Below are 27,130 nucleotides of genomic sequence, written 5' to 3' on the forward strand. Positions count from 1 at the left end.
AGTGTAGGTCTTTACTTCATAAATTCATAAATTTCTAGGTTAAAATCTATTTTTGTGCAATTGTTTTATAAAACTTCATAAGTAGAAAACATTCTTTGGTCTTTGAGCACCTACCAAAGTAAAGCCACATTTTAGGTTCACACATTTCTTGAAGCTACCCATGCTCAAAAATAAATTCACTACTGGTTATTTAGACAACGAAGAAGCATTTGCATCTTGCAGGTACACAAAAAGCAGTGTTTCAGTGTTAGCTTGGACCATTAATAATCTTTGAAAACTAATAATGTGTGCTCCTGTTCATTTGCTACTCCTGTCTTTTGCTAGTGAGTTCAGAAGATCCATTTACTCTGTGAGATGGGGAGGTGTTTCTCGTACCACAGGTCTTTATACTAAGTAGTAGGTAGGTGTTAGATTGAAAACATAATGATAAAAACATGCTGCTACTTTTCTTCTGCAGTTTATTGTTAGTGCTTGATCAAAGGCCTTCTCTATAATTAAAAAAGTTTTTAATCGTTATTGAGGCTTCTTCATGGATCAAACATTTCCAGTAGTTTTTAGCAGACACATCATTGGTTATCAGACGTGGATCTTTACCTGCTTTTAGTAGTTGTTAAAACCTGTTAGGTGTCTTTTCCACTGATTTTTCTTCATAAGGGTTCATGTTAGAGAAACCGAGTTTGAATGTGAGTCTCAGAATGCTTTGTGGTGTAAAAAGTAACATGCAGTATCTGAATCACATAGCGCAGAGTTATGGTTGTTACAGTAGTACCATGGTAGCATTATCCTTGATGAAGGGATTTATTTTTTTGTATGACAAATACGCAACTAGATAGATGGATAAGTCTGAAGATTTGGGTAATACCATTTCTCATTGGACCAAAGAGGTGTTGCAGTGCCTTCATTTCAATCTGGTTTTTCAAAAGCAGAAGACTTTTTCTTTCTTTAGATATTTTCAAATAAATGGAAGCAAGAAAGAAGCATTATGATTAACATGAAAGCTCCCTGAATGATGACTTACTGATCATTTAAGTAAAGTCTACGGTGGTGCTTCTGTTGAGTAGACTTTTCTTGTTGAAAATGTTTCTTTTTGCTGTCAGGTCTATGTTGCCATGTTTACTTGATATCCAATAATGCAAAGGTTTTTACCTTTTTCATACTGTTTTTTTTTTTTTTTAACCTACATCTGAAGCATAGGAAAAGCTATTAAGCAATGCTATATTGCTCTTGTGCAAGACATTGGTAATGTGTCCAAAACATTACATTCAGTTAATGGTCTCCCATTTTCCACAAGGGGCAAATCTATTTTAACATTTTAATCTGGACCAGGAGTGTGTGTTTGGAGTAAATCTCCTCCTGTTCACACTCACTGCTTTTTGGTTCACATTGTGGACCATGGAACATGGTAACAGCATTCCTTTCAGGTGAGTCCAGAAGATCACATTCAATTATTGACTTTCTCTGAGGCTGGATTATGCAAATCCAGAGTAAAAGCAAACCAAAATTTGTGTACAGAAATTGAATCTTCAGCACCGTTTTTCCTATTAAATTACTGGTGCTGCATGGCAATGCTTACTGATCAAGATGTAGTCATAGATTGTCTGAACAGATGGAAAAATGACCTGTTGTGATAGGTTTCTCTATTCATTGCTTGTCCTTGAAGAGATGAACTAAAATGAACGTGAGCATTGCCAGAGAAGGAGTAGGAGTCCTGTGTCTGCTTTCTATAAATATATTGAAATTAAACAGCAGAAGGGGAAAAAGAGTACTTTAAATTCAAGAACCAGGTTGAAATAAACCATAATAGGAGCTGAAAGTTAGGAGATTGTTTCCAAGTCAGAGGAGTGAATTTCTGTAATAGGTTTTCTGTGGGTCCTGTGGGAGCTAACAATCAAACGACTCTATAGCTGAAGCTTGACTGCTCTATAAAAGGGTTGATTAGATGTGGTTGCCTGTGATAGTAGAGACTATTCCAGTAAATCAAGAGGTTCCTTGTAAGTTCATGTTTGTAGCTTTTTTTTTTTTTTTTTACCTCATCTTTGGTGTATTTGTAAGGTTTTATTCTCTGTATTTACTCCCCTCTCCCACAATATACTGTGGTTTTGCAGCTTTCTTTTTTGTAGATCTTGCTATTTTCTGAATTTGATTGCTGTGACAGTTACATGACCTGTTTGCAGAGCAAGCTTGGGCATAGAATTGGAATTTCAGAAACTTGCAGGCAGCATCTTCCCTCCTGGATGAAATGTTTCTTTTCCTGTCTAACATAAAAATTACAGTAATTTATTTATTTATGTTTAAATGGTGCACTAGTGAAACTGAAGTCCTTTACAGGTCTCCGTAGCTTTCTGTACAACTGCCTGAGTTTATGTAAGAGAAAAATGTATCTTTCTCTTTCAGCAGTGCAGAACTAAAGAGTGGGAATGCTTTAAATCCTAGGTGCAGGGTGGCAGATCCAACAGATGGGGTTCCCAGCTCCAAACGTTTTTGTAAGCTCATACCACTATTTCTTTGTTTTACAGAAACTTCATTGTTATGCAGCACTTTAATTGTAGGTTGCTTATTTTTAATTTATATATAGTACATATTTTTACCATAATAATAGTAGGGAAGAAACTTTTCATCAGAGTTGCTCATCGCAGTGTTCTGGGAACACTTTTGCGGCTATTTTTTACATCTGCATAAGCAGATCATAGTATAAATACTTTAGGTCTGCTCTCCATTGGAGAATTAATGATGTGACCGATGCTGCACTATTATGAAAGGCCATGGTCTGTGACACTTAAACAGAAACGCTCCTTGGAGTTTTGACTCAGACTACTTGAATGCAATGGGACATATGCAACTAAACAAAACTACACAAAGTAACCTCTAGCTAAGCGTAAGCAAAGAAAAAAAAAAAGAGGGAATACTGTTATCTCTAAAGCTTTTTTTCTCCCCTTAGATCACTAGAGAGCTTTCTTCTATAAACTTATAGTAATAGAAGCTAGTAATACTTAGGTCTGTGAGCTTTTGTTTAGTTGTTTAAGTTTGTGTGTATATGTATTTGTGTATGTTTATCCACACACATTTCTGTAAATATGTAACTCGAAAAAGTAGCATTTTGGAAAAGTTATTCTACCTTATAATTTATTATTGGTTTTATTTTTACTAGCTTTTTCTCAGTATTTTTATTAGACTTAATATTAGCATACCAAGGAGGCCTAGAAACGTTAACAGCGCGGTGTGCATAGAGAACAGAGGTCTGTAAAGAGGAGGAAGAATACTAATTGTATGTTATACACTTGAATGCTGGCACCGAACTGTTTTTAAAGTATAAAAGCTGTATAAACTGACTTCCTTGTGTTCTGGCTACTGATGAAGTCCCAATACAATGTTATCTTCTCTGCAGTCTGCCTCGTAGTACTTCTGCTTTTCTAGATCAGCAAATACCACCAGCACTGCCGTGTCTTATTTGCAGTGGGCTCAAGTGCTTTAGAGATAAGAAGTGATTAATCTTCGTAACGTTATAACACACCAACAATTATCTTACTTTTACATATGGAGAAATTAAAGTGGAGAGGTGTCGACTTAGCCAAGGTCACACTGATAACAGTTACTCAATCTGGAATTGGATCCCCTGGATTTTCATTGTCAGCCACCGGCCTGTCTGGTGGGCCCCGACAACTGCCATTATCTGCAGGTAGAGCCAGAAGAGGTCTGAGACTATACTGCTTGGATGAATTTGGGAAAATTAGAAAAATTGGAAAAGCATGGAAAGCTCTGTGGTTGTGTGTGGGTGGTGGTAATGTTGTTTTTTTTTTATAAAGAACAATGACAACAAAACAAAACACAGCTTAAACTTTGTTTCCTATTGGAATAGGCAATATAACCACTAATTCACTTCTTTTGTTTCTGTTGGTATTTTAAGAACTTATGGAATCATACATCAGAACAAGCCTTTGTTGGAAACAGGATTAAAATATGTTTTCTCTTGTATTTGTGGTTCTCTTCTGTTGAGTTGAAGAGGAGTTGGAATTTGGATTAAGGGCAATATGTGTCTGGTCAGCAATGCCTTTTCAAAATAAAATCAGGACTATTAGGTTTTTAAAATCAAATCAGTTAATATTGTGTTAGCCCTTACTGAAGCTCATAGGAGCAAACGTGTTTCTGGTGAATATTTTATATATATATATATATATATATATATATATATATATATATATAAAATTTATGTATATAAATATATAAAAAGAAATCAGCTCATACACAAAGCACATGACTTTGTGCTTTTGGTTAGATCTGGGAGGCACACACTGTTTTGTCTCCAGGATGTATTAACATTTAACTACACATAAGCAAATACATGTATTTTATCTGTCTCCTTCCAAAGAGAATTTGCAACTTCATTTAGGTAATGGTTAATGTATGTGTCTGTTTTAATGCCAATTAATAGCAGAACATACATTTTTATTTTTTAGTTGAGATTATAAAAAAGAACATTTTAAAAACATGAAAACAGTGATGAATTGGAATTTGTTTGAAAGTATTTATAGTTTGTTGAACTGAAAATTTTATATGAGAAAAAATGCAGTCTTTATCAGTGGGTATCATTTTTAAGTTTTTATAATTGATGTTTTTAGTTAACATCTGCATTTATGACTTTGCACAAGATGAGTATTTTCTGCAAATGAGAACACAACTTGATGATTTCCCATCTTGTTAATTCTATCATGGACGTTGTTAATAGCCTTCCCTTAGAGACTGTATACTTTGGAAGCTCTGATTGTGATTTTGTGCTTTTTCAGAAACTCAACAGGCATTTTTTTTCAACTCAATGTTCAATGATTGGTAATATACACCTACAAGTTCTACATCTTTGTCTCAACTATTTTTTTGTTTCAAAACCATCTCCCTTAGGAAATAGATTTTAAAACTGATTTTCATAATACATTTCTTCTAAATCCCTGCTACTAAAGACCGCTCTCATCAGAGTGAATTCAGCAGTGTGTCATTATAAAGATTAAACTGCAGCAGCAGTTTCAATAATGAATAGATTACAGATCAGTGGACACCATTAAAAAAAGGGATATGGTAGGATATGAATAGTGAAATAGGAAGCATCTTTTTTGAAGATTAAATCCTACTTTCAAAATCTTGGTTTTCAAAGTTTAAATACTGTCAGCAAAAAAAACCCCCAGCAACAGAAAAAGTCTTGCTGTTTTCCTGCATAGTTGTCTAATCATTTCGGAGATTCCTTTAGATACTGTTGTGTTTACTGACTTTATTTGATTTATTTCCAACCCAAACACTTCTTTTTGCTGCTTCAGAAACATTCCTTTTTGTGCTTTTGTGACTGCAGTTTTAAATAGGAAATCTTTCACTTTGCAGGCAGTGCTCAGAGTGTGACCAGGCAGGTAGCAGTGACTTGGAAGCTGATATTGCCATGGAAACCTTACCAGATGGGACCAAAAGATCACGGAGACAGATTAAGGAGCCAGTGAAATTTGTTCCTCAGGATGTGCCACCAGAACCGAAGAAAATTCCAATCAGGAACACGGTAAATGATGGTTGAGTTATTGTTATGCAGCTTGTATTCATAGTGGTTTTGTTTAAAATGACTCAATTTTGGACGTTTTGAATCGTTTAATGTTTTATTACTTGTGTTAAATATGCAATTTCGCTAAAGTAAATAATGATCTGGGATACATAGTTCTGAACTGAAGAGCTGTGCAAGCTTTTCCTTTCACCTGGGTCACTAAATCCTCTGTTAATGGCAGAAAAAAAAGGAAAGTTCACTTTGCAATTAAACTAATTGTTTACAGCTATTCTTCACCATAACGGTATGGGCACTTTGTTCTGGTACATGCAGATTTAAGTATATTGAATGGCCAGTTACAATTGTAAGGTAATAATTTATTTCCTTATGTACAAATAACCTGCTAAATGACCGCACATTTTGTGACTCCCGTTATTTCAGGATATAGGAGTTATTTCAGGATTTCAGATATAACACCCTGTTATTTTACCTCCTAGTCTTACTAGTCGTATGTTTTCTCCAATTTTTCTGGTATATAGTGGTGTGGGGGTTTTGCCCCCTTCTTTTTTCTTTTTTGGGTGGTGGTGATGTTTTATTAGAAGAGCTCTTGCTTCTTGTACTAATCAAATATTTAGCTTTTTTTTTCTTTTATTTGAGAGTAGAATTTTCTATCGATCTGTGTTCCATTGTTTTTCTGGTGCTCTAATGCTTAAAAACTTTGTTCTCCTACTCATAAAACAAGATTTTTCATGTGTGATGTGTCACATCACATACAAAATATACATGAATGTATCAATGGTTTTTCGGTACAGTTTAAGAAATGAATAATGTTCCCACGACCCTTTGATCATTTGTAGTAATTATATGTAAACTGTGGTTTGTCTTCCAAAATACTACCCAGTATTAGAAAACGCCTAAACGAACTCACGTTACGGTTAGACATACTTCATCTCTCATGCAGTTGATTAGATGGGTGAGAACTTCATTTTCCTCCGAAGCCTTTTCCAACTTCTTATGCTTGTACTAGCAGATAGGCCATACTTACCTCTTCTGTGTATACACTGATGGGATTAAGCAGGTATTTTCCTTAAATGTTTATTTTAAAGAAATTTCAATATATTTGCAGTGTTTGGGCTGCAGCGTTGATTTACCTAGTGGCTTCCTTGTCCTGGTGTGTGACCGAAAAGAGCTTTAAGAATGGTTCAAGCCAAAACAGTTAGTTTAGCTCAAAGCATTAGGAGTGTGAGTAATCCAAAATTAAATGTTGTGAATAACTGAGAGCCTATAGGAGAGAAACTCCCTCTTTCCCCCCTTTTTCTCGTTGAGGGGAAGCACAGGTTCTTACAGCTGTCTGGGTAGGTTAAACTGACTGGACATGTTGGTGTTCATGCAGAAGAGAGACTTACTTGGTATTGCTGTTTAACTCTTCATCTCTTCTCCTTTTTTCCTTCTTTCTCTCTCCCCTTTCTACACCTAATGTAGTGGTAGGGGGTAGGGATTCATTATGGGAAATAAAACTAAAAGCATTGAAGGAAAGACATTCATAGTAAGAATAAAGAGGTGATGTAAGGATTAGTACAGAAGGCAAGGTTCCTTTCTTAAGATGCTCCTGTGATACCTGCCAGTTTTCTTCTGTGCTAAATGGAGGGGAGGCTGTCTGGTTGTTCTGAGGCATTCCCCTCAGTGCTACACTGTTACGTGTCGTTGGTGCTGCACTGGTGAGCCAGCATTTCCCCTGGTAGAGCATCTGTCTACACACACGTTGGTACATCACGTAGAGATTAAATTTACTTTCAGTGGACAAATGTTGGCAAATGCAGCATTACACAGTGGAAGGGTTATGGCTACTGGTCTAAAAAAGCTTTGTTCCTCTGCTTGGATTTTTAGGGTCTTTCAGGTTCTCTTCAGCTCTTTGCTTTTCTACAAAACCAGATTTGCAACATAATGCCTGTGGTGTCCTGTTAGCAGGTTATAAAATTATCTCCGATAACCTCTTTATCTCTGATCATTTAGCTTTCCTATAGCACTGACTATGATTGGTGGTGTTTTTTTTTTTTCTCCACTCCCCTCTGTCTTCAACTTAACTATGGAAGAGGAGGTTCACACCTGTGACACCATGCTGTTTTCTTTTTCTAAACTAGGCTTTATTACTTCTTGGTCTTGGTACACCTAGGCTGTATAACAAAATGAAAAGTACCAACCTCTGAAGACTTACTAGATGCTTGGTAGCTATGTGAGATTCCCTAACACCTTCTTTGTTCTGAACAAAGGAAAGACTTTTTTTAATTCATTAGCTCTGGGGCTGACTGTGTTTGAGAGGAAAAAAAACCCTGACCTTCGGACAACTTCTCATATAAAGTTTAGTTGTCTCCAATTATGGAGAGAACATCTCTGTGGTGCATTTCAGCAGTGATGATCAACTTGTCCTTTGTGCACTCACTGTGCAGATCATTCTAAATAATTTAAAAAAAGGAAGAAAAAAATGAATAATTTGAAAACAGTTACTTCACAGTGCTCTCTTAACTATGTGCTTTGTGCCCGTGAACATATTTTATTCAATTCAGTTTTGTTTTGCAAGAAATTGGCAAACCCACTTACCTAACAGTGTAATCAGCCTTGCTTACAGTTACAATCAACAAGTGCAATTATAAGACTGTTGAATTGTGTATTTGTTGATCTTAAGTAAATTTCCATTTGTTTTGCATAGATTTATCTTCAATTGATACAACTGAGAAGGTTTTCTTTTTCTTTTCTTTTGCCATGTACCTAAGAGAATGGAATGCATTTTACATGTTTGGATCTCACTGTAGTGGTTCATCGTAGTTAACTCTTATTTGTAGACAGAAATTGTGGGTAAGCCTTTAACCTGATAAAGTTGGATTAGGTGTTACTGATGACAACAATAGCTGGTATCTAAGAATTTTACATAATTAATACAAATACAAATGTTTAACTAAGCCTGTATGCTATCTATGCAAAAACACTATGTTAACTTGTACTTTCAGAATTAATAGTTTGCTATTAGTTTGTCTTGCAGCTCATATTTATTAACATTGATTTCAAACATGATACAATATACACTTTTTCATGTAAATTTTTTTACCTTATTCATAGTGTTTTTTTCCCTCATTTCCATCAGACTATGAAGATACCATTTTAGAAATACTCATAATTATACCTTTGTTTCTCATCCAATCTAATTATGACCGTGTACTTGAATCCTGCAAAGATATTTTCTCTATTTTTGTAATTCATCAAAGCTCCTGCATTCAATCATGTTGTGGATTTTCTTTTCCAGCGGTAAATTGTTTTAAAAAGAAAAGCAGAAATGTGTTTTTCCACTTTTTTTCTACCTACTAGTTTCCTTTTCTTTTGTGTTATTGTAAACATTTAATAGGCTATCTAGTTTTAACTTCTGTAACTCAAACAGTTTCTTCTCCTTCATTTTGTCTGTGAACTTAAGTTTTTTTCAGGGCTTGCTCATTTTAAATCTCTTAATTACCTAGCCTTACATCTGCTTCAGGATACTTTTAGCAGAGTTTTAGAATGGGGTGCTGTGCATTGTTTTGAACGAGGTACCTTTTCTTCATATCTTCAGTCTGCTTGTGCAAAAACTTGGCTTATAACTTATTGCTGGGCTGGGAAGAGCTGTGAGTAATACTTCTTTTCCAACCAACTGAGGGGGAAGTGGAGACTCCCAATGAAAATTCAGGTTTTCTACTAGGACTACATTGTTCAAATCTTAATTCAGTCTAATCTGAACAGTGATGGCCAGAAACCAGTGGCAATTGGAGAGTGTACAGCTTCTAAGTGATATTGGAGACTACATTTCCCCCTAGAATTTGGAAGTGAGAGACAAGTATGACTAAAGCGAGGTATTCAGAGTCAGGACCATGCTTCTCCCTTGTACAGTTCTCTGTGTCAGGGCAGTATTTTGTGCCCCAGTGCTGTAAAAGTTTTTTAAAACAACCCGGTGAATGCTCTCTAGTGCTTTAGTTTCTTAGCTTTCAAATGTTTTGGGGTATTTATATCAAAGGATATTTATATATCAAGAAGAGAAACAGTTTCAAAAAAAACCAAGAAAACAGGGAGAAAATAGTTTCAGAAAGTGGTCAAGCATTAGAAAGGGTTGCCCAGGGAGGTGGTGGAGTCACCATCCCTGGGGGTGTTTAAGGAAAGGTTGGACATGGTGCTTAGGGACATGGTTTAGTGGGTGATAGTGGTGGTAGGGGATGGTTGGGCCAGATGGTCTTGGAGGTCTTTTCCAACCCTAATGATCCTGTGATTCTATGAAAATGCAGCTGTTTGGACTGCATTGTTTTGGAGAGGGTGCCTAGCATATAGTACGTGAAAGCATAACTGAAGTTTACAAGAACACATTTCTGACTTTAACCTTGCTAAAAAGATTGTTTAAGATTATGCCTAAATGCACAAAGGTAAATATATCAGAATTCTACTTGGAGTCAAGGTCTAAACAAATGACGAATGTGAATAGACTAGATGTTAGGTCTTTAATTTATTGTAAAAGATCTGTATTTGTGGCGAGAATTGAATGCATTGTTTATGCTTATGCAATTCAAGCCATATTTAGTAACCTTGGTAATCTTTTGAATGACTTTCTGGATTTCAGTGGATAACTTCTCACACTAGCTGTATTTAAAATCCATAGTCTTTATAATTTCAATTTCATACTTGTGTAAGCTTCACAAATCATTATTGCTGGTGCTAGTTAATTTCAGAGAAGCAATAACTAATTTGCATAACTCAGTAGCTGTCTAAACACTTTTTAAAAATACTGGTTAAAAATCTGAAGACGTTTTAATATGAGCTCTCAGAACCTACCATTTCTTCCTTTACTTCAAAGGTTCATGAAGTATGCTTTACCTACTTTATATAGTGTCCTCCGGTGGTGTGAAGGAGTTTCTGTGAGAAAGGTCGCAAGCATGCATGTCTTCTAAAATAAGATTGTGCAGCTGGGTGCTGTGAGGTTATAGGGGATGATTTTTCTTGTAATTCTGGGGTACTCTTACTGCGTTTATTTGTGTGTGTCGAAGTTCCATCTTCGGTTCCTTTTTATTGGAAAGGAAATATCTGCCAACTGTTATAAGAGGGAAGAGGTGTTATAAGAGGGAAGAGGTCTTTTTGTAAAGGATTTTGGGCACCGAGTAGTTGAGGACTTTAAATAAAACCATCTGATCTTCTAATACCAAACTTATTTTCATAAAAACTTTCAGTTATCTGCTAACTTTTTTTTTTCTGTAATTACATTGTATAAAATCCAAGCCAACAGACAGTGATTTTTCTGTTAAGCAGAAGAAAAGTCTGTGTTTGGGGGAAAAAAGTAGTTTATTTGCCAACAGTGTGCTGTTTGTTCTTTAGAACATGGAAGAAAACAAATCCATGCCTGAGGGGCTATGGTCTAAGTAGATTAGTTTAAAAAAGAAAAAAGAATACTGACAAAGCACCTACTAACTGTATTCAGCAAAGGGAATTGTTGTATATTTTGCTTTTGTTTTACAAATAAATATTGTTATTTAGAATAAATTAATATTTCTTCATTTTGTTTGAAATAGGAAAAGGGAGTGATTATTTTCTTTTTCTTACCACGTATATTAAAAGATAAAGAGGATTGTTATCTTGTATTTAATTGAAGTATTTCCATGCAAGTGCTTTCCAAACACCTATTGTGTAACTTAATTATGTGATGTCATAGATACAGGTTTTGAATAAGGGATGGCTACTGAAGGAAAAGCAGAAAATCAGTTCCAGTTTGATTGTTCAGGGCTCCAAGACAGCAAATAATTTTAAAATATTTATCTATATTTATCAGTCATCATCAATTAACATTGTCAGTGATTGGTCAACTCATTTAAATTTGATTAGAATTCTAAATGAGCACCTGTAAGACCTTTTAAAGCAACTCTGATAACATTATTTTTGACATATTCAACTTAAAAAAAAAAAAATTGCAATCAACTGAACATTAGTAGTCTAGAAAAATAATCAGGACTTCCTCAGCTTTCTGAAACTCCAGGTATTTACAATAAAAAATGCTGTTAATTACCCTTTTTCCCCTCAATGCTAAATGTAAAAGCTCAGGTGAATCTATGACCTAACTATACAAACACATAGAAACTATGTCTATTAGCCTGCCAAATACATGGATACTTGATTGTTACTTAGATAGTATTTGAGTTTGAGGTCACTTTTAGAAAGGAAGAAACTAAGATAAATGCAGCTCTTCCACAATGCTTGAAGTGAATTTGGAGTAGTCAGAGTTGGGGTGGGGGAAGAATTGGTGGTGAGTTTTTTGGTTTTGTTTTGTATTTTTAAGAAAACAACAAAAAATACATAGGTCACTTCTTTTTATTATAGCAAAAACTTGAAGAGATGGATGTATTCTAAATGATATTTGAATGATATAAACATTGATAATCTCTGTAAGTACAGATAAGTAGCATATTTATCAATTCGGCAAGTAAGTGCATTTAAGTTCATTTTTCTAGAAGAGCATCACTTATTTTAGCAACATCTGCAAACTTGCATCTTTTTTTCAGGCTTTTTTGCCCTCGCCTACTGTTTCAGTTCTCCAAATAAAAAGGTATATAAGTCAATCTCAAATTCTCTGTTTATATTTAATTCTTAGAAACCGTAGTTTGAAGTTAATTACCAGTTTCACACTGATAGTGTAGCTTGACAGCGTAGAGTCAGGAATGTTGCAAAATTTTTGCTTTCCCACAAGAATGAAAATTGAAAAAAAAGAAAAGGGGTGGAGGGTATAAGTCTCTGTAATTAAGCTTCATGGTCGACTTGTTTCTCTTTTTAATCATATTTTGATTTACTGCCATTTCTTTTTGTCTGGCAGCTCCCTTTTTGCTACTGCCAGCTTTCTGGAAAATTAAATAATTATTCCAGAGATAAATGGTACATTTCAGTACTCATCAAAATGTAAGGTATTCACTTTGATCTGTGTTGAGCGAGTGTGCCATCTGGTGTCTACATCATCTGTCCGTACCTTTATTTAAAAAAAATTTATACCTGTGTAATGCCATCAATAGATTTTTTTTCCTTTAAACAAAACAAAGAAATGGATTTTTCTGCAACTGTCTTGATTGTAACTTTTCCATTGGCAAAGGATATTTTAAACATTGAACTCTTAAAGAAGATTGGGTGACTTTATGGATTAAAAATTGTTATCTTGGCAAACATGATCATGATTTGTGTTTAGCAGGAGAGAGATGACATAAGCTGTGCAGTTCCAACCTGTTTTTTCCTCAAGCTTTTGAAAACCTCTAGTATGCTTTATTCACATTCTTGATAGTTAATAGTCATTTTATCAAGTTACTTCTTTTGGGAAGTATTGGAAGTTTTCCCAGTTCTTAGTTCTGAAAATGTAGTCACAGAGTTCATAAAACTCAGCACTGTTTGCTAATCATTTTAGTGCAGTGCATTTGATAAAGTGCTACTACTCATTGAAGCATCATCAATGATCAGTGATACATCCAAATATACTATGCTTATTAACAGCCCTGTGCACATATTTCAATAAGTTTGTTTTACGTAATCTTTGGAGGCTTGTATATATGATTTCCAAATCAAAACCTCGAAGATAAAGAGACCCAGTATTACCATGCTTTGTTATTAGCTAACTAGTCAATAGAGAGTTTAAAATGTTTTGTTTTAGTGTTCTACTCAGCTTGTTTCATATCATCTTCTGTTTTATAGTAATGAAGTGACTCCTTGCCATGGACTTTTTATTTGGAATGATTCCATAGCATTCTAATATTTATATCCTTGTGTAGAGGAAGAAGTGGCAGTATAAATTTTTATCCTCCATGTGCATTTCAGTGAATTTCAATATTTAACAAGAGCACTTATTTGTGATTGTTGGGAATTGCCTTCCCCCTTTTGGACAGTTCTGAATCCTGTTGTTTTCCTTCTCTTCGACGGAGAGCTGACAAAGCAGAACTGCTCTGGGAGAACATTTTCCCTTCTGCTGCTGGTCTTGGATGAGCTGGCTTTTAAAGCATTTGTCTTACAGACAAAGGAGTGAGGGATAATGATGCAGTTTTCTGACAGCCATGGTGGTTTTGGGTCATGTGTGCACCACGGAACAGAACCCTAGAATCCTGAATCCAGAACAGAAACCTGCATCCTTGAACCTTATGAATGTCTTTTATTTGTTTCATGTATTGAATTTATTTTTCTGAGAATATTCAAAATTGTGCAGTCAATGCATTACTTAATCTTCTTGTTTTGTATGTTTTGTATCATTGTCATGTTGCTACTGAGTTGCTTATAAACTAAGGGCCTTATTTGAATGTGAAATTTAGCCATTCATTTCTAGCTTTTTTAAGTCCAGAATGGAGATGCCCAGTTAAGTCTTCCCTGAAACTTTGTGTTCTTTTGGCGTGAAAATCTGATCCTGTTGTTGATCACATTTTCCCTTAACATTTGTCATTCCATTATGGACACTTCTTTTAACTGTCTGATTTTGTGTTTTCAGTACAATACTTCCTTCCATGGATTGAAACCACATTACTCCTGGTCCTCTACCGATTTCTTGTCCCATTTAATACATTCTAAACATGTCCCCCAATTCTAAATCACTCACACATCTGGTCCACAGCATGTTGGATCATTTGTCCTCCATCATTCAGTATTCATTTAGTATGGCAGTATTCTGTTTTTATATATATAGCCATTTATGTCCTTTTTTAAATTTCCTAAGCTGATGTGTGAGTTCCAAACCGCAACAGTAGGCTGCTGCATACAACAGATGGATGTGTTTGTGACACAAAACATGATGGCTGAACGAAACCCATTTTGTATCCTTCTTTCCTTTGCCTATGGTAGTATATGCTCTAGTTCTCCTAATTTCATCATTTTTTTTAGAGGCAATTCCTATCATTCTACACCTGTGTTTTATTATATTATTAAAATCCTATATATTTTACTGCATATTTTAGTAACTGTCAGCCTAGATCATTACAAATTAGATTAGAGAGGGGCAAATAAATGCTGTTTGTTCTACTTTTCTTTCTTTTCTAGCATGATAGCTATTTGCACGTGGTGTCAACCCCTTTTTCCTTGTAGGTAGTCTTGTAATGTTTTGTGTGAATTTTTAAGAAATTGGAGAGGCAAGAGGCAGTTGTTTTGTCTCCCCTGCATTTAGAATGCAAAGTCAGAAATTAATTAAATAACTCAGAAGAGTGGTCTGTCTATGCCTTGCTGTGAGATGTTTCTTGGGCTTCTGTATGTGACAGGCTTTGAAGTAAAAAAAACAAAAGTGATGTTTTTGATGTTTGGGTTTCATCTCTCCAGACCGTTGCTGTTTCTGAGAGAGCGCATTAAGATTGCTGTAAAGGCTAAACACTGGTAAAGAAGGATAAAAGAAGGATAGCTCGCTTTCCAGTAGATGATTTCATTGAACCAAATAGCTCAGCCTCTTTACCTGAGGAACATCATCTGATTGGAATTTAAGAGCTTTAATTAGAAGTTGCTTTGCTGAGGTACAGTTACGTTTGTTTCATTTGTTTTTTGCGTTCCCAAAATCTTACACTAAAAATGACTAATAGGAAGAATTTCATCTATATTTAACTTATTTTAAAATTCTTCATCTGACTTTTTTTCCTACTTCAAAAAAAAAAAAAAAAACTTTGATTTTATACTTGCATCTTAATTCCTTGATCCTTGCTCAGATTGTTCTGGGGTGTATTGCTAATTAAATAAGACATTTTATTTCTCTTTCATTTTTGTTCAATGTATGTTCTTTGTGACACAGCAAGTAGATGTTTTGACTGTTCCTAAATTTTAAAAGTGAATAGCTTTCCATTTGGTTTTCTAAGGAAATTAAGTTAAGCAGTTACCTGTCTTTGTAATAATTTTGCCTCTAGGAACACGTTGACCAGTTAAGGCAAGATTTGATAAGAGAGGTGTATGTGCTGAAGGTAATAAAGTTTCTGGATGTCTCTCAGAGGAGCTGGATGGGATAGGTCAGTACTATCCCACAGTGAAGAAGAGGTTTTAGTTAAGAGCTCGGTTATCCTTTGCATTTCGTCTCTTGCTGTCCAGTCAGAATGTGTGTGGGGTAGGACTTGTAGCACGTCCTCACCTTCACTGGGGGATGTAGGGGGAAGTTGGGGCTGTTGTGGGAGACGTGGAATGGATGTGGTAAGGAAGGAGAAGTTAAGGAATCCCTAGGGAAGGGGAGGTAGAGAAACAACATGTCATAGCGTTAGAAGTCAGATTTGACTAGTTTGACAGCTCTATTATTATTATTAAAATTATTTTTATATTATTTATTTACTAATATGTTTATTTAGGAGTGCTAACTGTGAAAGGATATGAAATGAAAAATAATGTCTTCCTCCTGTGTTGTGATTAAGTCTTCGGAATAAGGTTATCTGATTTTCTGAGGGGGTTGAAGTCAGGTAGGATCAGTGCCTAGTTAGTGCTTTAGTTGTAGGCATTTAGCTTGGGGGCCAACAGAAATCTTAAGCTGCTTGTGTAGTGTGAGAATGGAAGTGCCTGCGTGGTGATTTCGTTGATGCAGTGGGATCTAGAGCTCAGTGGCTGCAGTCTTCCTGTAAATAGCAGGGAAGTGTCAAGAGTACAAGCATCTCTCCTGTTTGAGTCCATTTTTAGTGAATTCCAGAACTGTGCAAGAACAGAAACTGGGTTGAGATTGACAACTAATGACAGCTAATCAGCTGGCATGAAATGTCAACATTTGAAATAATTTTTTAAAGAAACCATATAAGTCTATGTATAGAAATTTAAATTGTTACATTATTTAAAATATTACATTATTTTTATTGTATATTTTGAACCAGAATTTTTTGATATAGAGAAGTCCTAAATTGAAGGAATCTATAGTATTAAGTTAACTGATGTTTTGATTAAAAAAAAAATCACTGCATTTGTAGGCATCTTATAGTGGATTACCATTTCTGTCTCCAAATAAGTTCTGAATATGAGCAAGTTTATCATAAATGTAATATTTAGCATTGGACATCTATAACGCTTTAAGCTTTTATTTTATAAGACATGTTAAATTTTAAGTTGTCTGTGGCAAGTATATGCAGATGCGTATAATATCTGATTCTGCCCATTAGTAACAGAAATTATTCAAAGTATTTCAAAAGGCAAATATAGAAATTTCATGGCAAAAACAATAATGAAAAATACTAGGCAAAGAAATCCAGGTTTATCTAATTCTTTTCTGTGAACCTGTAAGGTAACTTTAGTGAAAATAAATGTAAAATTACAAATGCCTAATTACTCAAAGGCTACTATTGGAAATCACAGAAGATTTCATTCTCAGTTGTGAATTTGATGTTATTTTTCATTGTGAGTGCTGGCAATCGTATAATGATTCTCAGCAGAACTCAGCATTGCAAATGCGTTTAAGCGTGAAAATTATTTTGGACAAACATAAATGTAAAAATTTGTTACTTTAAAAACACACAGAATACCTTACAAATGTGTACATCAAAGATGTTGATTTTAATGTTTGCTTTCTAGTGATGTCAAACAATGTATGTATGAAGGTTTAGAAACCTAATGGAAGCATAATGCAAGTATAATTTAATGTAACATACCTTGTCATTATATGGCACGTTATATAACACATAGCAGACAGATGAAAAAACATTTTTTTGACAAAGGCGACTAAATTATTTATTAATCTTATCTCTCCATTTTGGTGAAGTTTAAATATGATTCGTCATTTTTTAAAACATAGTTATTAACTTGCAATCTTTTCCACTTAGTGTAAAAAATAATTTCATTATTTTTTATATATTATGCATATAATTTCATATATTTTTAATATATTATGCATTATTGTCCTGCCTAAACATGGGACTGTGACAATACATGTACTGGCATGTACTTCTACACCTACTTATTTTTAAACTTTCATGATGAAATCTTGCATTCAGCGGTGTCTACATGTATTAAATTACCGGAGTTTGTAAGTGTTACGGCATTGTAAGCTAATGCCAGAGGTTGGAAGTAGTAAAGCTGACAGTGTACAGATGTCTGATCAAACTTTTTTAAAACTAGTTTTAATTTACAGTGACTCTGAGATATTTATAGCATGTGGATGATGTGTAGGCCATTAATAAACACTCAAGATGGAAAATATTTTTCTTGCAAGAATTGATCTTATATGTGATATTAGTTAACACCTCTCATACTACATTAATAAGTTCAGGTACTTCTAATGGTTCAGGTACTTCTAATTGGTTCTTCCAGATTTGAACTCTTGGGTATCTGTTGAGTGCCTTGTTAAAACAACTGCAAGGAGTGTTCGCTGATACTTTTCTCCATAAATTCTCATTGTTTTCCTCTCCCCTTGACTGAACCCAGAAGTGTGTGTAATCTAGTGAAAAAGACATTGTTTGGGGAGTTAAGGAGATTTGCATTGTTTGTGCTCCTTTGTATAGGGAGAATATATGTCAGTGTGCTTGGAAAAGATGGTGTAGATGTGCATAATCCAGTAATAGTGATCTAGAAAAACAATTTGTACTTAATAGTAGATTTTGAACTCTTCTGTCTTCTTACACTTAGATTTCATCTTTAATCTCAACGTCTAATTTTAACACATATTAGAAGGGAAAGGAAAAATGTGTCATGAAATCGAGTTGTGGAAGGTAGTACACCTCAATTATGACTGTATTACTAAAAATGTATTAAATATATGTTTATGTATTAAATGGGCAAAGTATTACTGTGAAATATCTGGAGAATGATTTGGAATATGGTTTCATGTTGTAGTACTCTCATGATTTTGTTATGGAATTTGTCTTAAACACATTACACACAGCTGCAAGCTTGGACTTGGAATATGAGAATATTCCAGATTGTAGATCTTCATTTGTACATGGGGGGAAAAAAAAAAAAAGTAATATTTGCAGGTATTTAAGGCTTCTACTGTCTTACAATTTTTCAGGCATTGTCCTAAGGAAATGTGAAAGAATCTCAATGATAATTGAAGTGTTGCTCTAAGAAGGCACAAAATAGATGAGTGTTTTCCATTTATTGAGCCTTGAAGTTCCATTCTAGTACAGAATTGACTCTTGCTTTAAAGCAGAATTTTTTTTTGGAAACAGTATTTTTTTCTAACTTGAGCAGATCAAAATCGTATGTAAAGAGGTACATATCTGTTGAAGTGGCAGCTCTATTTTCAGTATAACTACTTTTAATTGTATATAAAAATACCAAACAGTCTTACTGCGAAACTATGAAATCCCCTTCAAAGAAGACCCTGGGAGAATCATGATACCATTACTTTCTTCAGAATTTGATTTACAGTCCAACTAATTACAGCTGTTTTAAGATTTTTTTGTCCGCTATTTTTTTCATTTTGAGATGTATTAAATTGCTATGTATTAAAAAAAGAAAAAAAAAGTTTAAGAAATCATAACCTAGGCAGTGTTGTGGATTTTAAATAATAACAAAAGTATTTATATTTACCTTTTGGCTAGTTCTGTATATTTATATCCAGAATCTAAAGGTGTTTCTCTAACATCTGTTACTGTAGCTGTTTCACAGTGGTTCTGTGGTTAATGCTTTAAATGATATCCTGTTTTTGTTGAAGTTTTGAGTAATTAATAAATAGCAAAAGCATTCCATGTTACTTTGTATTGAATTCTAAATGTATTTTCTTCCAGAGAACTAGAGGACGAAAACGAAGCTTTGTGCCCGAGGAAGAAAAACCTGAGGTTGGAATATAGTGTTGTTTTTTTTGGTTTGTTTTGTTGTTTTTGTTTAAACACTTTCACAAAAAAATAATAATTAAACTTTGGGTAGAAGTGTTACTTTCAGTACTATAATTGAAAATATTTGCTTTCCTTCCCCTCCTTTCCCCCCATTCCTTTCTTTTGCCTTCTGCTGTGGCAGGAACGGATTCCCAGAGAAAGAAGACAACGGCAGTCTGTTCTGCAAAAGAAGCCCAAGTCAGAGGATTTAAGGACCGAATGTGCTACATGCAAAGGGACTGGAGACAATGAAAATCTAGTCAGGTAGGTTCGATGACCTGACCCTATGAGGGATTAAAGTTCCATCTTCATCAGTTTGTCATCATATTTATAACGAAGAAAATGTGTTTATAAAAAAATATTTAGGGAAACATTAGTTCAGAAACATTAACTCGATTCACTTATTGACCTGCCAAACACATTTACACTGTGGATTAAGATGTAAATAACCAAGGTAATCTGTTTTTCTAACACAAAAGAATTAATTTTCTCTTGTCAGGGTGAATTGTCAATGTTCTATAGCAGGTCAGAAAGATAAACCAGCAATTTAATGGTATTAAAGCTACAGGACCATCCTAAAAGTAATTAAATTAGTATCATCAACAATTTTATGAGCCGAAGTGTGGATTATGAGGAATTTATGCTTTAAAAAATGTGCTAATGCTACCTCTATTAATGCAGATCATAAAAGGGTTTGATAATCATATTTCTTATCTGAAACAGAGGTGGAAAAAAAATGTTGAATGGTGTTTTAGTAGGTGTAGAAATCTAATTAAAGCGTTGAATAGCTGCTATTGAATAGCTACCGTTGACCAAAACTTTGGCGGATTTTTACTTTATATCTGGCATTCTGGCCTCTTTGTGAAGCTGTAGAAACTGCTCAGAGTTCTAGAAAGAAGAATAATGGAGCTTAGCAACCAGAAAGCTGATTCTAATTGAATCTACTGAACTTCCATTAAAATGATCTCATAATAAATTTAGATTTAAAATAGCATTTTTATTTAGGCCCTGTATGCTTCAGTTAGATTTTTATGGAAAAAATCTCTTTAGTGCAGATATAATTGTTGTTTTAACTAGAAGGGTTATTCCAGAACGCATGTTACCATTTCTTTCAAGGAATCAGTTATGGCAAAAGTCAGAATCAATGATATATGCAGGCTAAATGTAGCTTTAAAATTAGGATGTACCCCAGATACAGGTATCTTGTGCTCAGAGCAGCTTATTTTATATATCAATTACAGCGTATCATGTACCATAGAAGTTGATACAATTTCACAGGTTGTGTGCCAGATTGTTTTTATTATTCCCCAGTTGGAGGCAAAGTACTGCTAGGACCTCATCAGTACCTCATACATGGACAAGCTACTACTGCTCAGTAGGACTCCCAGTTCCTGGCCAGGACCACACTGAAATATAGGCGCCGAGTATTAAGTGATTATTAACACAGTAACCCTGATGGCAATTGATGACAACTGTGTTTAACTGCCCATAACAAGAAAAAGGGCTATCTTCAGCCTTACTCTCAGAACAGTTGGCAAGAAATAAAAGGTGAAAGAAGGCTATTTTGTTGTGGGAAGGAATCCTGGGAACACGTACTGTGCCTTAATGTAAAAAGGGTTGTGAATTAGTTTTCTTCTTCAGGCTTTTTCTGTAAGTGTTGAATACCAGATTTGAGGATATAAAGAAGGTTGGGAAATGCTTTCCGCAACTGCATATTTAGGCTGAAAATTAAAAGCATAACAGAAAATAAGTGGTGGTACGTCTTGTTTACTGCATGAAGAGATCTTAGTAATAAACTCTAAAAAGAAACTCTATCTTAAACCATCCTCATAATTAGGCTTTGAAGCAGATTAGTAGTCCTGCATGGGAGGAGAAAAAAAGGTTCATATGTTCTAACCCTTTAAGATTCTGTGAAAAATATTTTCTTAGATCTTCTTTCGTATTTTGTCTTAGTTGTAAAATGAGATTATCAATTAAAAATTTGCTTTTCTTCAGGTAATTCATATAAAAAGCAGTAGCTTTATCCAAGCTAGGTGACCACTGCGTTTAAAGTCTTATGGAGGCATATTTTATGTGTACATTTATGATTCTAAACTATTTAGGATTTTTTTTGGGGGTGGGGGGGGTATGGGGGGTGTACCTAACTTTTGATGAGAGTAAATTTGCTGACTGTAATAATATGCTAGCTATGTAGGCTTTCTGCTATGTAGCCAAAATTGTGGAGGAGTGTGATCCATGTTGTTAGTATGTCAAGGAAAGTTTACAGAATCCATTTTTCTCTTACACTGTCACAAAGGAAGAGAAACCACCTTTCTCACACCTGTACCATCATACAGAACTCCTCAGTAGTAGTATAAACAGAGTGTTATTTTAAATAGAAGTTTAAAGGAAAGAGATATTTAGGAGGGGAAAGAAACTTTTTTCCTTTTTTTTCCCAGATCAGTTTTGTTTGGCACTGATCCGTTTGTTATTAAAGCCAAATGTTTCTCAGAAAACAATTAATTAACAGTAATTTTTCATCATCTTTATCCTTCATTCAACATATATTTTGCAGTTCCTGGATTTTATTTTTATTTTCACATGTTCCTACCTATCTGCCACCAAGGGAGGTTTGGGGGGATGTTATAGAAGATTTTTTTTTTTTGAATGTGAAAGTTGATCACTAAGTTAAGTGAAAATGTACCACTGCTGAAACTGCAGATTTGAGGAATAATCTTGATTGTGGGCCCTTCTAGCTTTTCTTGCAGTGTGTTACCTGAGACGGGGCTGGTTGCATGACTCCTGAAAAGTCTGTTTTTCAGAAATGTGGTTTTCTAAAATTTACATACATGTCTCACTTGGGTTGCTAACTGAGCAACTACCAGAGGAAAATAAGCAATTACCTCTCTTATTTCAAAGATTGCAGTGCTGCACACTCCCCATCTCCTCACTGTCCAAAACACAAATTGCTTTGTTTGTCACACGTGGAGGTTTGTTGAGGTAATTCAAACGTGCAGCCTCTTACTATTAAGCCTTTTGCACTTTGTGTCCAAGACTTTATAAAACAGGAACCTGTTTAAAATTAAGTGGTGTCTGAACAATAAGACACTGGCTACTAATTTGACAGCACAGTCTTTCATCAGCTACAGTTCAGTGAGGTTTTCTGGTAAATTACTGAACAAATTTCTTGAACAAAGATGAGTATTTAGTAATCTGGAATACAAAGTATTAAATTGTTCGACCAGTTATTACTGTTTGACTAGCGGAAATTCAGTTTTTTTGATCTCAATTTCACGTTTATTTGCAGCAGTGAATGGCTGAAGGATTATTCTTTATCTGTGTCTTTATTTAACCTGTTGTTCATATGGATGCAAATCTTTAAATAATTGCCTGTAAAGTGCTTTAAAATTACTCCTAAAAAGGCAAATTTCATTCTGATAAACTATAATAGTGCATTAATTGGCTGAAGTTTGCCTAAGTTATAGTTTTGTGTGGAAAAAAGTAATTAATGTTAGACTATCCATATTTATTAGCTTTTTAAAACTGTATTGATACATGTCAACGTCAGTACTTCTATGTCTGTTAATAGTTGCCATATATTTCAGAGAAATACCAAGACTGATCTTTAATCGCTGATGTCAGTTTTTATATATAGATGGTTTCAGTACAGCAGTATGCACTATACCTGAAAGTAAAGATATTATGGCTTTGTCCACAAAGCAAGTGGATGAGCTTTGTAACACTCCTGTAACACTTTTTTTAAAATTTAGAATATATTGATTATATAATTTATTTTACAAAAATATGTAATTTTTATGGAATAAGATACTTGTGCAATTTTTACCTTTTACAAGATCAGTGGAACAGTCAAGATTTACAAGGTTAGCTGGACAGTGAAAAGTTGTTTAAAAACATTCACTCCAATAAGAGAAAGTCTAATCTGTAACATAATAAATGACAGTACAGAACCAGTGTTATTGATTAGAGATGTGTGAGTTTTGAATAACCTTTTACTCAAATGAACTGAATTTTGAGAAGAATAGTAAAATACAGCGGTTTAAAAATACTTTATATGTGATATAGATAGATTTCATGCAAGGCATGGAGACATGGCACTTTTTCAAGGAGGTAAGAATTCAGTAAAAGAAGTTAGCGGGCACTTAAAACTAAAGCACTGAGGAATCAGACTACTTGTAACAGTATACTGCTCAGTTTCCTGAATGCTTTGTTATAGTCACTGAATGATAGATCTTGCAAAGGACTTGTTTAATTCTTAAGTATCTCTTTTTTGTTGTTGTTGTTTTTAATGAAGTTAATAACTCAGTAATGTAGATTTTTAAAATGTTATCATCCTGTCCCTTGAGAATTTAACCATAGTTAGTAGAAACAGGGTTAAGGTGAAGTATGTTTAAAATGGCTTAATATGCTTGCCTTCCATTTTTCACCATTCTCCAGAGTAAGAAAGTAACTGTACCACTGTATGCACAAAGTGCTTTTAGCATAGTATTGCTGTCCATTTTGTTTCTGTAAAAGAACAACATTAAGATGAATTGTGTATTTTATTTTAATACATAGAATATAAAATTACTTTAATACATAGGATATAAGAGTCCACGAAACAATCTAATTTTAAATCTTTCAAGGGAAGACTTTTAAATGACTTCACTTCTAAAGAAGTGACCTCTTCTCAAAAAATAATGCAAGCATTCAGCTGCTACTATTAAAGAAAAAAATACCGTAGCTTCAGTTGTTGGCTTTAGATGTGCTTTGGGTCGTGTTTGGGAATATAGTGCATTAGATGAAATTGATATCTAAACACTAGATTTGCAGGAACTGAGGCAAAGTTATAACTATAGTGTTACAGGGAAGGTAATATAGTCTAAGGTTGTGTTTGAAGGAATATGGAATAGATTTAAAAAAAAACATTTAAATGCTGGTTATTGTATTCAAAGAAGTGTAAAACTGTCAGGCTAACTGTTAAGCATGGATATAGTATTTGTTCTTAATGTAGATGCTTGCTTGGAAAAAAGTAAATGTGAAAGTATGTAAACTACAAGACTTAGTATTTTGGGGAACGTAACTAGGTAGGATGTTCTGCACGTGCAGACCTATCAAGGCAGGTTGGAATGGGGAAGGTGAGTAGCAGGAATACAGATGAAGACATATGCATTGGCATGTTTACTGAAGGAAAAAAAAATCTCTTTGGTAAGATTGACTAGGAGGTTTGTCAAATATGGGAGAGTCACCAAGTCACACAATAAATGAGTCTTTAGCTCCACAAAGTGATTTCCTTTAGTTCTGTATTTGACAGGAAGTATATTCTAGAAAGGTTCATCTGAATACTCAGAACATTTTTACTCTGAAACTGTTACTCTCCACATTTCCTTAATTGCATTTGTCCTGCATAGGTGCAACTTTACCTTTTTATTTCTCTCCTTTCCATGTTGAGGTGCACATCAGCCGTCGAGTTAAGGTTTTGTTCCTTAGCTGTTAGCTGCCAGCTCTGAAGCTCTGCACGAGCTGAAGTTTATTTCAGAACAAGCACATTCTTAATTACTTTAACTGCACTGCAACAAGATAAACAATCTATCATAGTAATTGAAAGCATATGATTTACGATAGTTTAAGGCTGTTAATGTAGAGATTAATTAGAAGGAAAATACTAGTTAATTCAGCCACAATTTTCAACAGTCTTAGGTTTTAAGGAGGGTTATAAATGCACTGTTTTACTGGAATGAAGCACTTAAATGAAAGAAAGTTCAATATTCAGTACTATAGTTTATTTCCACTGTATAATTTACAGGGATTCATTCTGCGTATTAACTTTTTTAATTGCTTAAGTTACCTGTTGCATCATTTTTTCTGTCACTTACGTCATTCTAAAAAGTGGTTCTTTTTATGCTAGATAGCAAGAGAATACGTATAATGAAAAATGTGCATTTTTTTCACAAAAGACTTTATTCAAACTGAAATACCACAGATTTTTGTACAGTTTTTGTTTTTCAGTAAGCTGATGTTCTAGGGCAAACACTTTAATTAAAAGAAAAAAAAGTCCTGAGGCAGTATGGTGCTCTAAAAGTTAGGCATGGTCTCTGTTCTACTAACAATATTTTACCTTTTTTGATCACTGACTTTTCATAAATAGTTTTCCTTCTCTCAGTTACAGCTGCTTCCTCAAGTCTATGCTGCAATCACGTATTTGTACTTCAGAGCTTTGCACTATATTTGGCAGTTGTCGTCTGTTCCCAGAACAGCTAGGTATTTTAGTATTTATATATTATTTTTCTTGTTGCCTTAGAGAATATGTGCACCCCTCCCATACCTTTTTTCTTCTCAGACACAGACACAGATTTCTAGGTTGGAAGAGACCTCAAGATCACCTAGTCCAACCTCCAACCTAACACTAAATACTCCACTAAACCATATCGCTAAGCTCTACATCTAAACATCTTTTAAAGACCTCCAGGGATGGTGACTCCACCACCTCCCTGGGCAGCCCGTTCCAATGCTTAATAACCCTTTCGGTAAAGAAGTACTTCCTAACATCCAACCTAAAACTCCCCTGGCGCAACTTTCGCCCATTCCCCCTCGTCCTGTCACCAGGCACGTGGGAGAATAGACCAACCCCCACCTCTCTACAGCCTCCTTTAAGGTAACTGTAGAGAGCGATAAGGTCGCCCCTGAGCCTCCTCTTCTCCAGGCTGAACAAGCCCAGCTCCCTCAGCCGCTCCTCGTAAGACTTGTTCTCCAGACCCCTCACCAGCTTGGTCGCCCTTCTCTGGACTCACTCGAGCACGTCCATGTCCTTCCTGTAGCGAGGGGCCCAAAACTGAACACAGTACTCAAGGTACAGCCTCACCAGAGCCGAGTACAGGGGCACAATCACTTCCCTAGAGTGGAATCACTTCTCGAACTCCTAAAGTTCAGAAGAATTTATAAAAATAAAAAAATATTATACTGAGGCTCTCCTGATTCACTCATTGCTTACAGCAAAGATTGTTCTTTAGAAAAGAAGGTCCCTGAATGAGGTGGTTTATCAGAAGATTAAAATTACTTCAGTGAAACAAGATGCAGAGAACGTGGAATTTCATTATCTGTAACAGCAAAGGGGAGGCAGATGACCTAGCAAACGATTTCCCAATCTGGTTACCAGATAGTATTAGTAATTATTAGTATTATCAGTTATATATTATGGCTGCAAAAGATTTAAATATATATTGATAGGGTCAGTAACTTCTTATTTTTGTGGGTATTCTTAAGATTTTTTTTCTTTTATCAAGTCATCCAATTCAGTTGGTATTTGAGTGCGTCAGATGTTCCATCATTCTGTCCAAACTACTTCAGTAACTTGGAGTGCAGCAAGGTTATCAAATCAGAGCACATCACAGTACAAGGTGCTCAGAAAACAAATACCAAATTCTTTATCAATTCTTTTTTTTTTTTCAGTGTTAAATTGAGCCATTGCTACAGAAGCCATGAAACTAAAACACTTAAGAAATGTATAGCTTGAAAACATTTGTGGTCAGGTATTAAAATAATGTGGTAGAAGACAATGGCAGGAAACAATAACCATTTAAACATTGCAGCATTGGTTTTGTCTTGTCACAATTAGTGTGAAGTAAGCATTTAGAGAGTCAGTTTTCTACATATCCATTCACAGAACTGTAATGTTAATTATGAACTATTTGAGTAAGAAATCTTAATATGCAGAATAATAATTCTTACTGGTATGCACTTATTTTGTTTCTCACTTTTGTTACTGCTGTCCATTACTGTTACTGCTCTTTGATCTGTAGTTAATTAATCTGTGTGGGGTTTGTTAGTAGGAGGCCTGAACTACTGGTGCAAAAACTTCATCTACAGTATTCAAAAT

At 34.7% G+C, this 27,130-nt stretch overlaps 2 protein-coding genes across 3 annotated transcripts in view; both read left to right on the plus strand.

The window, feature by feature from the left end:
* The window catches only part of TMEM106B (transmembrane protein 106B), a 1,075,577-nt gene that overhangs the window by 542,214 nt on the left and 506,233 nt on the right, over positions 1 to 27,130 (plus strand). The window lies entirely within an intron of this gene.
* The window catches only part of PHF14 (PHD finger protein 14), a 164,408-nt gene that overhangs the window by 47,236 nt on the left and 90,042 nt on the right, over positions 1 to 27,130 (plus strand). The window contains 3 exon segments of the mRNA XM_035545388.2: positions 5,365 to 5,533; positions 19,192 to 19,242; positions 19,421 to 19,542. Of these exon segments, the coding sequence (XP_035401281.1) occupies positions 5,365 to 5,533; positions 19,192 to 19,242; positions 19,421 to 19,542 (342 nt within the window).

Source organism: Cygnus atratus, chromosome 2, assembly GCF_013377495.2.
Source record: "Cygnus atratus isolate AKBS03 ecotype Queensland, Australia chromosome 2, CAtr_DNAZoo_HiC_assembly, whole genome shotgun sequence".
Lineage (NCBI taxonomy): Eukaryota > Metazoa > Chordata > Aves > Anseriformes > Anatidae > Cygnus > Cygnus atratus.